A 14,604-nucleotide genomic window follows, 5' to 3' on the forward strand; every position below is an offset into this window, starting at 1 on the left:
CATTCACCCTATGTATTGATGCCAGGAGGTAGACATCGCCTCATTCTAGAGGCCAGGAGGCTGGGGCTGAAAGGTGTGCCCAATGGCATCCAAAGTGTGGGGGAACACGCTGAGATTGAACTCTGAAGCCCAAGCCCATCTAGAGGTGCCCATGGGGGAGTGTTTGCACTTCCAAGCCCAGGGTCTCCCAAAACCCCATCCCAGCCAGCAGTGCCCCCTCCCATTCTCACTCTCCCTCATCAGGGCTGCTCCCAAAGGAAGGGCTGAAGAGAAGAACTGGAGGGCTGTCCATCTCCCCCTGCCCTGCTCTCCATCCAGACACGCAGAAGCAATCCATGAAAAGAAGAGGAGGGAGCCGGGGAGGAAAGGGATGTTGGCGCCCAGCCCTTGGCTCTCGCCCATCTCCCCTTTCAGATCCCGCTCCTCACCCACAAGCACTGTCTCCCTGCCAAGCCACCTCACCAAAGTCTAAAAAGCAATTTGCACATGGCTTAAAGAGCTCTCCTTCCTGGGGCTGTTTGCATTATTATTATTATTATTATTATTATTAATTATTGCAATAATCGTCCCTCCCATACTGCGAGGCCCAAGGAAGAGAGCATGAGCTCCAGCCTCAGATGCATCCACGCTGGGTCCCCACACGGCCACATGGTAGCGCTGTGACCCTGGACAAGCTACTTACCCTCAGTTTCCTCATCTGTCTATGGGGTCACTCTGCCTTCTGCCATTACGAAAGCAATAGCTTAAAATAGAAATGCAGGAAGCATGTTGGATTCCTCTCTCCCTTATGCCCTCTCCTGTCCTATTCATCAAGTCTTAAAGTTTCTCCTTCAAAAACACATTCCAAATCTATCCCCTCTTCCTCATGCCACCGTCACCACTGTCTCTCCCTTGGGTGCTACAGTAGCTTCCTGCCTAGCAATGGCCTTCAACGCCTGCTTCTCCCCCACCCTACCCCACCCCCCACCAGCCCATTCTCTTCACAATAAGCAAAGTTTTTTAGAAAATGAATCAGATTAGGGCGCCTGGTGGCTCAGTCAAGGTTAGGCATCCGACTCTTGGTTTCAGCTCAGGTCATGATCTTGGGGTCCTGGGATTGAGCTCAACACGGAGTCTGCTTGGGACTCTCTCGTTCTCCCTCTGCCCCTTCCCCACCACTCTCTCTAAAATAAATCAATAAATCTTAAAAAAGAAAGAAAGGAAGAAAGAAAATGAATCAGATCACATTACTCCTGTTTAACAACCCGGACCCTCAAATGTTACAGTCTCAAACTCCTTAGCATGGGTCACAAGGCCATGACCCGCACACCCCCTCCACACTGCTCCCCCCTGCCCCACCCCCGTTTTCTCTCTAAGCTCATTCTCCTTCCCTCCCCCACCTCACACTGCTCCAGCCACACTAGCCTCCCTGCAGTTTTGCAAGAATACCAAGGTCTCTTCTGCCATAGGGCCTTTGCACTTGCTGTTCTCCCTATCTGAATCACCTTCCCTATGGATCCTCCCCCAGCTGGCTTTCTCTTCCTTTGGATCTCAGCTCAATGTCACCTGCTCGTCCTGTCTAAAGTGTCCCCAACAACCCCAAACTTATTTGCAGAGCACCTGTCTCTATCAGACATTATTGGCTTAATAAAAAAATGTATATATTTGTTCTATTCCCCCCACACACACACCATTATGAGTTCCATGAGAGGGTCTGTGTATCTTGTTCACCACTTTATTCTCGGCACTTCAAACTGTGAAGACTCTCAATAGCAAATGAGGATCAGTATTAATTATTGAAGGAATGAATGTATCAGTAGTGTTCAGTTATTGGTACCTATTTTCATTATTAATTTTATTTAGCACATTCCAGTTTATATAAAACTTCACAAATATAATCTTTTTCGTCTTCATAACAACCTTATAGGATGTGGACAGGACCAATATTTCCCCCCATTTTACAGATGGAGAGACTGAGGCTGAAGAACTTTAATGACCTGGCCAAGATTTTAGAGAGAGTAAGCCAGGAATCTCAATGACTTTCAGTGTCCTGCCCAGGATTCTTCAATGTCCAAAGGCATACAGATCTCCTATTGGGACCTTCAGGCACTATGCTAGGCCATCAGAGGCGAGTGTTAGTAGAGGACAGAGGCACTCTGCAATGTTTTGCTCAGGAATGTTTGCCAACTTATCACATTAAGTTTTTTGGGTTTTTTTCTTGCCCAGGAAACAGGAAGAGAGGTAGTCAGGATCCGGTCAAGCTGTGCTTGGAAAATAAGTCCCTGGTCACCTAACACAGGCTGTCCACTGACCACAGGAAAATCTGAGGAGCTAGTCCTCAGAGACACCAAACTCTAGGACCCTGGTACCCCCAGGGAGCTCAGGTAGCCTATGGATCACTTCAAAAGCCTCCTGTGGTAGAGGCCATGGCTGTCCACCCAGCAAGCATGCCTCATCCCCGCTAACAAAATCCACATTGGTTCAGGTATCTGGTGAAAATGCTCAAAGTCCTAGAAGGTAGGTTCCTGTCCTTTGTTGCTATCAACTGAATTGTGTACCTCCTAAAATGTATATATTGAAACGCTAATCCCCAATGTGACAGTATTTGGAGACGGGGCCTTTGGAAGGTAATTAGGATAATTTGAGGTCATGAGGGTGAGCCCTCATGATGAGATTAGTGCCCTTATAAGAAAAGACACCAGAGAGCTTGCTCTCTCTTTCTCTGTAATATAAGAAAACAGTGAGAAGGTGGCTATCTGAAGCCAGAGAGAGAGTCCTCCCCAGAACCCAACTACGCTGACACGTTGATCTCAGACTTCCATCCTCGAGAACTGTGGGAAATAAATTTCTGTTGTTTAAGCCACCCAGTCTATGGTGTTTTGTTATGGCAGCCTATGCTAATGAATATGTTAGTCTAGGGGTGGACATGAGACCAGGCTTCAGCCATTGAAATAGAAGGGGAAGTCTGGTGAGAGATTTTGGGAGGGATTGTGCTTTTCAGATAAAAAGAACTTGTCAAAGAGAGGGCTTTGGCCCTCTGCCTTGCTTCCTATCTTTGTTGTTATTGGGTTTATTTACTTATTTATTTGAGAGAGAGTGAGAGCATGAGTGGGGGGCAGCAGAGGGAGAAGCAGACTCCTCACACCCACTGAGCAAGGAGCCCAAAACAGGACTCAATCCTAGAACCCTAGGATCATGACCTAAGCCAAAAGCAGACACTTAACCCACTGAGCCACCCAGTTGCCCTCCTTACTTCCTATCTTTGGATGTGGTTGTGATGCCTGGAACAGAGGCAGCCATTTTGTAACAATGAGGCCCACCATTTGGGGTGATGGCAGAGCAGAAAGATAGCTGGGTCCTTGATAGCAAAGTGAGCTGACAAACTCACACTGAAATAACCTACCTCCAGACTCACTGTGATTTGGGAAAAATAAATATATTTTGGGTTTGAGCCACTATTTCTGATACCCAAAGCATTCCTAGCTGAACCTGACCCCTCTATGCTCCAAAGCTTTCCAGCCTTTCCTCCCCTTACCTCCTCCCCACCCTCTCTTCCCAATGGTAGGTCATCTCTAGCAATGGCCTTGGGTCTAAGCAGGGAGAACTGTGAGCTGGGAGAGGAGGGATGGTAAGCTACCACCATATGGTCTGGATGCCATGGAAAGCTGGCTGCCAACCCATGACTCTCTGGTCTCTGCTCCCTGGGGATTTCTCCAGTTCTGGGTTTGCCTCCCAGGGCCAGAGGCATCCCTGAGTAAGGAAGGCCTCTCCCATCCCTGGATAGAGAACACCAACTCCTTGGTGACAACTACTATTGTTGGTACCCAGGCCCCTCCCATGACCCTCATGGAGACCCCAACCCCCAACCTCAAGAAGCCCCCAAGACTTTGAAGTCTGAGGAAACTGGATTCGGGGCCCTTTCTCCACAATGTGCTAACTGTAACTTTGGGCGGGTCCCTTAACCTCTCTAAGCTCTGGTTTCCTAATCAGCAAAAAAGGGAAAATACTACTCCCTACCTTGTAAGATCGTCGTCAGGTTAAAAAGATACAGTAATTCTGGAAGGCAGAAATCTAAGATGGTTCCCGAGAGTCCTACCCTCCCACCCCCCCACCCCCCCAGTACAAACCTGCACAATCTCCTCCCCTTGAGTGTGGGTGGGACCTGGCAATATGATGGATACTCACTCCTGTGATTACTGTTACTTATATAGGACCCTGTCATGGCAGACTGGGGAGCCTCTCCTGCCCGCTCTCAAGAAGGAAGCTGCCACGTTGTGAGACGCCCGCATGGCTAGGACCTGAGGGCGGCCTCTAGGAGCTGAGAACCATCCCAATCCAACAACCAGCAAGAAAATGTCTCACAGCTGCGAGGAATTCGATTCTGCCAACCATCTAAATGAGCTTGGCTCGGGCCCCGAGCCTCAGATGAGATCACAGCCCCTGCAGACACCTTGATTTCAGCCTGGGGGGCACCCTGAGCTGAGAGGCCAGATATGCTGTGCCTAAGCTTCTGACCGACAGAAACCGTGAGCTTATAAACGGCTTTTGCTTTAAGCCGCTAGCTTTGTGGTAACTCACTAGGCGGCAACTGGAAATTAACATCATAATCTTAGTTGGAACCAAGCTGCTACTCAAGTAGGTCAAAAACAGTTGAATATAGGCAACTGCATATGGTTCAGCCTAATACAGATGTAAAGCGCCTAGCATGTGGTGAGCACTCAGTAAATCCCACTGTTTTCGTTCCCCTGGCTCCACTAACGGGGGCCTTGGAGTATTCAGTGGCTGGATGGACCTCTTTTTCCCAGCACTGGCTTTGACAGCTGCCACGCCCAGCTCCTCCTTCCCCAGAGCTGCCCTCCCCATGCCTGTCAGAAGAAAGCATTCAGAGCCCATTCACACCCCCTTCTGAGAGGCCCAGGGCACAGCTCCTGAGCTAGGCTGCTTCTCAAGCCCCAGGGCAGCAAACCGCCAACCTGAACGGACAGCAGAACAACAGCTGCCCGCCAGCCCCGCCCACTGGCAGGGACAGGACAGCCGCTTGAGAGATCCCAGCAGGGCCAAGCAGCTGCCCACCTCTGGACCCTCCCCTCCTTGTCTTCCCGAGGGGTCTCAGGAGCCCCACCATGTGAAACTGTATCCCTTCTTCCAGCAGGACCCCCGTGGAAGTGCAAAGGTTTCCTGTTACATAAAAAATGCAAATCGCTCTTTCTAAGCAACACGCTGCTGGTCCAGATCCCTGCATAGAGAGACCTGAAAAATAGTGGGACTTTGGCGAATGGGACTCCTGGATAGCTGAGTTTTGACTGGGTCTGGCAGGGAGGCTAACAGTCAGGAAAGGTCTGGAAGAGACCATCAGAGGAAGGAGAAGCTTGTGGCTCACATTTTCTACAGTGTCTGCTAGTATGTGGTTCCACAAACCATTTACCCTACTCACCCCCAAAACAACCCCTCAGAATCTCTAAATGTACATGATATGTCAAATATATCTCAATAAAGCTGGAGGGGGGAGGGGTGAATAAGAATCTCCAGATGGATCAGATCTCCAGGACCCACAGAAACCCTGGGACCCGACTAGAAAGACAGATTTTTTAAATTTACTTTCAGGTGTCAAATAATAGGCAAATAAATGACCATTCATGGATGAATCCACTTCATCCTCATAGCTGTGATAAGAATTAGTGTGCATCTTTTATAGATGAGTAAACTGAGGCACTGGTTAAGTAGTTAATGCAATGTCACAAGGACAGGGCTGGGATTTGAACCCAGGTAGACAGATCCCACAGCTCAAGTTCCTAACCATTGAGCCAAACAACCAGAAGCTTTACAATATTTGACCCTGAATTTACCAAAGTTGGTAAAAACCACTGTTTGGGAATAGACTATAGATCACCCAAGAGATACTCTACCCAAAGCAGGGACCCAAATATATCCATCCCACAGTGTCATGCGCCTTTAGGGGAGGTTTGGCCAGGCCTCCATGGTGGTCCTGCGCTGGGGCTCAGACGTGCCCTCTATCAGGCAGCTATGCTCAGCTAGGAGTGCCCTAGGATAGGCATGGTAGGGGGTTGGGTCTTCTCCTAGGCAAGTGCAGAGAGGCTCCTGGGGCTGCAGGGGGTGGCAGGGACCTTCCTAAGAGCAGAGCAGGAAGGTAACTGGCTCCCAGAAATGCTAGTTTCCAGTTACCTGAAATGTTGGCTCCCAGCTGCCCATTCTAAAGCCCCCTGGAGTTCTCACCCCACCCCACCAACCCCTCTGCCCGCCTTACTATTTCCTGCCCACCAGAAGGGGTCACTTGGATGCTCAGGGCAGGGCATCCCTTAGCCTCCTCTCCTGGGACCCTGCCAGTGCCGACCATGGGATACAGTGGAGGAAGACTTATGACCATGGAGTGTAGAATATGCTGGAGAAAGCCATTCTGTGCAGCCCTCCCTCCTCCCTATGCTCCTCTTCGCCCTCCTCCCCCTTTTCCTTCTCTCTCTTATCTCTCTCTCTTCTAGAACCTAGATAGTTGGGTCTGGTTGAGGCAAAGAGATGGATTTACAATTTCAAATCCACCCGGACTGTTTTCTTGCCTCCCCTCTGTTCCAGGTGACTCCTGCCTCCTCGTTCTTCCTACCAGAACCCACTTCCCACCCTCTGGCTTTCAGGAGACCACCTGAGTCAGGCCCTCCTCAGGCTGATGGATCATGTCCCTTGAGAGGGAAGCAGTACCAGGGGTGGTCCCAAACTACATCCCCCAGGCACTCGGATGCATCGCTAGATACTTCTCAGGCAAAAAGTTTGCATCCTTTGGACACCTCCACTTTCAGGGAGCAAACAGAAGGGGCCAAGTGCTACCACCTTACAGGTATCATCATAGCCACTTACTGAGCACCTACTGTGTGCCAAGCAAGTGCAACGTAGTGTGCTGGGTGCTTCGTGATCCTCTACTCCTGGGAGTTGACTCCTCCAATGGCATTTGTTGAGAATCTGCTACATGCCATACAGGTTCACTGTGTGTCCCATTGACAAATGGGGGCGATGGAGGCTAAAAGTCTGCCCCAAAGCGGGGCACAGCACCCATTTCAAGGTGTTGGACTCCAAAGCCACCATGCCATGTGCTCTCTGCCTCCTCTCCTCTCCACTGCAGTGCAGGGTTCACGGGCGGGGAGGCAGGGTGGGGATCCCTGACCTCAAGTGCTTATACAGTTGCTTTGTGGGGGGAGGGGTGAAGTCTCCACACCTGACATGTCTTCAGAGGTTGAGTGCTCAGTCTGTGAGTGACCCCCTGGCCCAGGCTGAGTACTCAGGACCTAGGGGACACAGAAGACTGTGATTCAGGCTGGGTGTCTCATGGGTGAGAAGGATGGCTGGAAGGGGGGGGCAGGAGGAGGCTAGGCTTTTCAGGATGGGGGGATACGAACTGGCCGAGATGAAGGAGGGGTGAATTCAGGATGGGGCATCGGCTGTTCAGAGCTCAGCGGTGACAAGGATCCAGAGACAGCTCTGACACAAGCCTGACAAGCTGGGAGGGAGCATCAGGCGCAGGGATGTGTGCTCCACAGGGGAGGGAAGGCAGGCCATGGCAACTGTTGATGGCTGAGGAGGTGAGACTGGAGCTAATGGCCATCAGGAATCTCCCAGCAGAGCAATGGCAAGATGCAAATGGTGTCAAGAGAGAATTCTGATAGCGATGTGTGGGACCGTGGTGGAGACAGGTGGGAGCTATCACAGGAGACCCAGGAAGGGCCCAGCCTGGGGGTGGGGGGCAGCTATGTTCCACCTCACCAGCACTCACTCCCACTCACCCTCCAATCCCCTCAGTCCCTCCCCTGCTCACACATCAGCCCAGTTCCTCTGGCTCTGTCTACACCCCCTCCACACACACACCAATGCCACAACTTTGGAAAAGAGGGTTGGGAGGCCACGAGGGTGAGTGAAGGGTCTGACCAGAGAGGGACCTGGACAAAAATGGGGTGGGCGACTTGGAACAAGGGCAGAGCCAGGACTAGGGAAATGCTGTTTGTCATTTGGGGCAGGAGGAATGGCCTCTCCAGGGGAATGTCAAGGGGGGGCTCTGCCTGGGCCACAGTACCCCTCCCAGCCCCAGCCAGGCAGTGACAGGAGGCCAGCCCTAGGTCATGACTGCACTAGAGAAGAATCCCCCTTCTCCACCGGTACCCCCTTACTGCTTGGGGCAGCCTTCTCCTCAGATAGGAGAAACTGGGGGAGATACCCCGCAAGTCTGTGTGACATGACTGAGGATTTGGGGGTGGTAGCCCACAAAAACACACCTCGCCTCCCCTACTGGACTCCAAAATTCCACACTCAGTGTTCTAGTCCTTTGGCTTAAGATTTTGTACCTAAGTTATTGTTTTTTGCTGTTGTTTTTTTTTTAAATGATGCCACTTGAAGTTATTATCAGTTATCCACAGCTCAGTATGAATGAATCAATCTGATCCTTTTCCACGAGTCAGTTTTGCTGTTGGAGGTGAAGAAAAGCTTTAAATCCTGGGGTCTAGGACAGGGGTGGGTGGGGAGGGGAGGAGGGTGGTGGGGCAAAGGAGCAGGGAGAGGAGAAGAGAGAAGGACACAGAAGGCAGAGGCTGAGAAGGATGGGGGCAAATCACTCACTTCTCCATTTGGGGAGGAGTTGATCAGAAATAGCCTGGGATAGCCTGGGATAGCCTTTCACTACCTCCTTCTCCTTCCTCGGGCGCCTGGACCCCCTGTTCCTGTGTCTGCATTTCTCCTCTCAGCAGCCTGGAGTGCAAACTTTCCGCGATACGACCCCAAGCCTGCCTTCCCATTCCGCCGTCACCACCCATGGCTGGGCAGGGGCTCCCGCTGGACAGGCAAGGGGGCGTCCTGGAGGCAAGGACACTCTGAAAGGGGGCGCGCGAGGGTAGAGGGTCGGCGCGGCAGGGGCCGCGGGGCTCCGGGTCCAGGGGCGGGGCAGGGGGACCCGGCCAGCGGGCGGCTCACCTGCAGGACACGGTGATCTCCACCTTGGTGGCCGGGATGCTGCCCGCCAAGGAGTCGAACTCGCTCAGCGACGCCATGTCCTCGGTCTGCTCCATCGCCCACCGCGCCCCCCACCCCCAATTAGTCAATCCCTGCGCGATTCACGCCTCCTCCAAAGCGACTGAAACCCTGGGCTCTCCCCCAACTCCGGAGCCGGCGCTGGGCGGCAAAGGGAGGAGAGAGGAGCGCGAAGAGGGGGCGTGGGAAGTGAGAGAGGGAAGGGGGGCGGAGGGAGCGGGGGCCGCGGGTAGAGGAGGGGGTGCGGGTGACGCGACGAGGAGGCTGGGGGGCCAGCAGAGAGGGGCAAGGTGCCCAGGGAGCTGGGGCGCAGCGGAGAGAGGCGGAGGGGCGCGGGGAGAGGGCACCGGGAGGCACGCGCGGAGTCGAGGAGCCGGGTATGGGGAGAGGGGCGTGCAGCTTCGGGAGGGGACCGAAGGGGTGCGGGAGAGGGACGAGGGGCGTGGGGGGCCGGATCGGGCGCGGGCGGCGGGGGTGGCCGGACGCCGGCAGCGCGGAGCCCGGAGCGCCGGGGCCGCGCCGCCTCTCGCTGGGTCTCGGCGCGGGCGGCAGCGGGGCCGGGGACCCGGCTGCGAGCGCCACCTCCTCGGCTCGGGCTCGGGCTCCGGGGCGCCCGGGCTGCGGGAAAATCAAATGTGCCCGAAGCCGCCGCCTCCCGCCAGCCGGGCCGGGCTGCGTGCCGGGTCCGCGAGCGCCGGAGGGGGCGCCCGCAGGGGCCGGGGCGGGGCCGCGGGCGGGGTCTGTGCACGGGTGTGAGTGTGTCTGTGTGAGCGTGAGGCTGTGTGTGTGCGTGTGTGTGCGCGCGTGGAGGGCGTGGGGACGCGGCTCCAGATGCTGGGAGCCTGGGGCGGGGGTGACAGCCAGAGACGGTCCGGGCCGTGCACTTCTCCCTCTGCGCCCACCCCCGCCCCCGCCCCCACCCCACCCCCTCAGGGGTTTCCGACTGGCGGAGAGAGAGGGTTTTGTGACCCACCCGGCGTCTGTTTGGGAAGGGTCTGTGCGGAGCTGGGTGGGAGCGACCTGCGCAAAAGAGACATCACCTCCCCCAAGAGGCTTGGGGAGCTCTTTGCTGAGGGTGCGCCCCACGTGGGGTGGGGGGGCGGGGCGGGGCGGGTGTCGGTCTATAAACAGAATCACATCTCTTCTGGAGGTGTGTGGGAGCCACCCCAGTGCCCAGAGGGGCCTCCTCGGTTTCCCAGGGAGGGCCTTTGGGCCTAGGCAGGGTCTGTGCGTGGTTGTTCCTTCATCCTCCTCTGGCTCCCGCCGAGCCTGGCCACCCCGAGTCAGCCACCTAAGCCACACGTCAGCTCCCTCCCCATCTCCGGCCTGTCGTGATCACACAGCTGAGCGAGCCTCTGGGGTCTAGAAGCTTCCTCCACCAGACTGAGAGGGTGGCCGGACCTCCATGGACTCCTACCCAACCAGCACCGAGTAGGCGCCTGCCGTGTGCTGGGCTCTGATCCCTGCCCTGAGAGCGAGGGGACAGTGGAGGCACCTCTCAGGCGCCTCTCAGGCGCCTCCCACTCCGGAACCAAGCCCTTCACGGCCTCAGGGCAGGACAGGCCCCACCCTGCCTCAGCATGGCTCTTCCAGACCCAGGGTCGCCACGCTGTGGCATCTCCCCGGGGCTGCACGCATAGACTTGCCTCCAGAAAATCCCCCGCAGCCCCTCCTCAGCCTCAATGCAAGCTTTGCTGAGATGGAGCCCCCTTTTCTGCTCCCACCGCACGACGCCGGGGAGGGACCCGGGGATGCCGAGTGCCTGAGGCTGGACCCGGAAAAGCCACGCCCTCTGGGCCATGCCTTTGGCAGCTGGGCCCTAACTGGCGTGTTGAAGTCAATTCTCAGAACATTAGAAACAGCCAGAGTCAAAGATGAATATAAGAACATATTCCTTGGCCTAGGTTAAGTGTTTCCCGTTTACCCAGGGCTCCGGTTCTACTGGACTCCTTCTGCTACCTGGGACTGACACCAAGGGGGAGAGGCGCTGGGATCCCCATGGCTGTGGGGCAGGTGTGGGTCTGAAGTCCCCACTCTCGGTTTGGGCCTGTGGCCCTATCTCCCCAGAGAATAATTCTGGCCTCCTTTCCTGAGAGATGCAATACTGGGCTTGTAATTTCTATGCCCTCCCCCCTTTCATCCCCCACATAGCTCTCCTAGGCAATGTTCCAAACAAACTTGTGGAATATGTTATCCATTCATTCCACCAGTATTTGCTGAATACCTACTATGTGCCTGGCCCACTGCTAGGGCCACTTGGGAAACTTCTTGATAACCACCGTTTTATTTTCAAAGAGCCTACTCCTGCCTAGACACCATGCTTAATTTGTTTTTTAAGATATTATTCCCATACAGTAAAATTCACCATTTTATTTATTTATTTATTTATTATTTATTTATTTTTAAAGATTTTATTTTATTTATTTGACAGAGAGAGAGAGAGAGACAGCTAGAGAGGGAACAGTGTGGGAGTGGGAGAGGGAGAAGCAGGCTCCCGGCCGAGCAGGGAGCCCAATGCGGGGCTCGATCCCAGGACTCTGGGATCATGACCTGAGCCGAAGGCAGACGCTTAATGACTGAGCTACCCAGGTGCCCCTATTTTTATTTTTTTAAAGATTTATTTATTTATTTGACGGAGAGAGACACAGCGAGAGAGGGAACACAAGCAGGGGGAGTGGGAGAGGGAGAAGCAGGCTTCTCGCCGAGCAGGGAGCCCGATGCGGGGCTCCATCCCAGGACCCTGGGACCATGACCTGAGCCGAAGGCAGATGCTTAACAACTGAGCCACCCAGGCGCCCCTAAAATTCACCATTTTAAAGTATACAATTCAGTGGTTTTAGTATATCTCACAAGGACCATATATGATTTTAAACTCTCAAAATATTATAGGTGTGAGGCATTACTATCTGCATTTAATAAATAAGGAAGCTAGTGGCCAGAGAGGCTAAGGAACTTGCCCATGAATACCAGGTGGGAACTCGTAGGGTGAGAATTTGAACCCTGGTCGTTGGGACCCAAGTTTGCCTCTTGGGATGGGGCCAGATGATGGTCTTAAAAACCATGTATGAAATCAGGCGCCTACTCCCAACCATAGGGAGCCACTGCAGGTCGTTTAGCAGGTGAGTAGTGAGACTGAAGCTCTATCATGTTACCTTGTAATGTGACAGCATCTGGGAGAACAGCCTCAGGGCCTCTTTCTGGAAGGAGTCTCTACTTGTCTGTTTCTCTGCATTCTCTCTCAGCCATTGCATTTCCACTGCTGGGTTTTGGCAAAACATTGTCTTGGGTACCTGTTCTGTGCCAGGGGCTGTCCTAGGCTCGAGCATAAAGAGGCAAGAAAGACTCTGTTCCCAGAGTCCACAGGCTAGTAGGGGTCCCAGGACATGCAGACATTTAAGCCACAGTGCAGCATGAGGGGTGCTGCTGATGTAGGTATAAAGGCCCTGGGCACGGAGAAGAGTGGCCAACAGTTCTGCCTCAGGAGTGGAAACAAGGACAGTCAGGGGAAACTGCAAAAAGAGGTGATCTGGGGGTTCCTGGGGGGCTCAGTCAGTTAAGTGTCTGACTCTTGATTTCAGCTCAGGTCATGATTTCAGGGTCGTGAGACTGAGCCCCACATCAGACTCCGTGCTGGGTGTGGAGCCTGCTTAAGATTCTTTCCCTCTCCCTCTGCCCCCCATCCTTCCATGAGCGCGCTTTTTTTCTCTCTCTAAAAAAACATGATCTTGAGAAGGGCATTGAAGATGATGTCTGTTTGGTCCCCCCAGAAGCTGACCCTGAGAGAAAGATTTGAATGTGAGTAGTTTATTTGGGAGATGAAGGAAACACCCTGTGGGGAGGTAAGACAGGTAAGTAGGCAATACGGGTGGTTTAGCAAGCCGGTTATCACTGGGCAGCTAGGGCTCATTCCCACTGAGGAGCTCTGGCAGACTAGGTAGAACATGCCTCAAACTTAGCTGCCAGAGGGGTGAGGGAGTAGGGGTGTGGATACACCAGTTTTTGGTCAGTCATTGGCTCAGTGGCTGACGGTTGCTGTTTTGTGACGATGTGGCTGGAGCACAGGGTGAAGGTGGAGGCAGTGGAACTCGAGGCCAGGAGGTGAGGGGCCATGATGCAAGTCCTCCTCCAGGCGCAGGAGCTTTTCAGAAGGAGACACTGAAGGACGGGTGGTCTGGATGACCCCCCTCAGCTACGTGGCCAACAGAGTGAGCCGCAGAACACAAAGCTGGCTGGTCAGGCCCAGAGCAAAATGCTCACAGTCCTTGCTCAAATGAATTGCCGATGATTCAAAAGCAGCCAGCAGGCGTGCTGTTTGATGGGTCATTTCTCCTTTGAGGGATCGGCAAGTGCCGAGTTGCTGAGGTTACCTGGGATGCTCAGGCAAGCCAGCCGCCAGGCCAGCAGGTGCTGGGGACGTGTTGTCTGGGCCCGGCAGCCAGATCGGAACCAACCATGGCCCTGGCCCCCCCGGCCACGTAACCAGCGCTCGTCCCTCTGATTAAGAACTGTGAGCACGGAATGGGCCATGCCCAGAAGATCTGGAATAATCAGCATCAGCGCTTTGCCTTTGCCATCCAAGACTGCAAACACGCTCTCCTCTGGCCTAATCCGCAGTGTTAATGATGGCAGAGCAATTTCGAGAGGCAACTTGCAGCATTGATAAGGAGAGGAAAAGCACCACGGGGTTTAGGAGGCTGAGATCCTCACAGAGGAGCTAGCTGCTACCCACCCTCCCAAGACACTTCGTGTAAATGTTGCCCTCAGATCTGCCCTGGGTCAGACTCGTGATGGTAGAAGAAAAGGGACACAGAAGACCAGAAGAAGGACTCTGCGTGGGACAGGACAGTGGCGGCTGCCCATCCTGCACCTTAGAATAAACTAGAAAAATGTGTTCTTTACTCTGGGTAAATGAAACCCTGAGCCAGACAGGGCACATGGCTCGTTGAGTAGAGTGTGGGCTGGCTTTGAGCCTACACTTACTCCCTTGGCTGGGTGTCATTGTGCAGTGAATACCCTCCACCACCATACATGGCAGCCCTGGGGAGAAAAGGAAAGATAGAGGGCATGACAGAAACCTGAAGCCAGCATGATAGTAAGGAGGTGGGAGAGATGTAGTGTCTGATTCCATCCATTAATAGAAATGCTAGAAGGGGCTTGGTTGGAGACCATCTAGTTAAACCCCTTCTTTTACTAAGAAGCTTAGAGAGGGAGAATGATGCACTCAAGGTCACCTGAACTCTTCCTCTGATAAGAAACTCCACCAATAACGCAAGGTCAGGTACCGAAGAACAGCAAGGACCTGCCTGAGAAGGTGTGGGGAGAAGCCATGTTCTAGTGGGGTGGAGGAAGAAGTGCAAGTGCAGAGCTCTCCACACCTCCAAACACCATTCCTCCCTGAGGGTGGCAGTCTTCCAGCCAGACGTCCTACCATCCCCACCAGAACCCCACGCTGCCCCTCCCTTCCGCTTCTCCCCAGATCATAGCACCAGCTAGCTGGGTCCTGGTGTCATGGGGGCAGAGAGAAGCCCCAGGATGCTTCCTTTGCCACCCAGCAGCCTTTCTTGCCCTAGGGTCTGCCCCTCCCACCCCTCCCTGCCACGGCAT

General features: G+C 54.0%; 1 protein-coding gene across 2 annotated transcripts in view; it reads right to left on the reverse strand.

Annotated features, from left to right (window-relative positions):
- The window catches only part of CPNE5 (copine 5), a 91,820-nt gene extending 82,174 nt beyond the window's left edge, over window positions 1-9,646 (reverse strand). For both annotated transcript variants that reach the window (XM_064597538.1, XM_064597540.1), the window contains exon 1: window positions 8,944-9,646. In XM_064597538.1, the coding sequence (XP_064453608.1) occupies window positions 8,944-9,038 (95 nt within the window). In that variant the 5' untranslated portion in view covers window positions 9,039-9,646. The remainder of the gene's footprint in view (window positions 1-8,943) is intronic.
- Window positions 9,647-14,604: the final 4,958 nt, after the last annotated feature.

The sequence above is a fragment of the Mirounga angustirostris genome, unplaced genomic scaffold (genome assembly GCF_029215605.1).
Source record: "Mirounga angustirostris isolate CCGP_5_RB_7025 unplaced genomic scaffold, mMirAng1.0.hap1 SCAF_8, whole genome shotgun sequence".
NCBI classification, from domain to species: Eukaryota; Metazoa; Chordata; class Mammalia; order Carnivora; family Phocidae; genus Mirounga; species Mirounga angustirostris.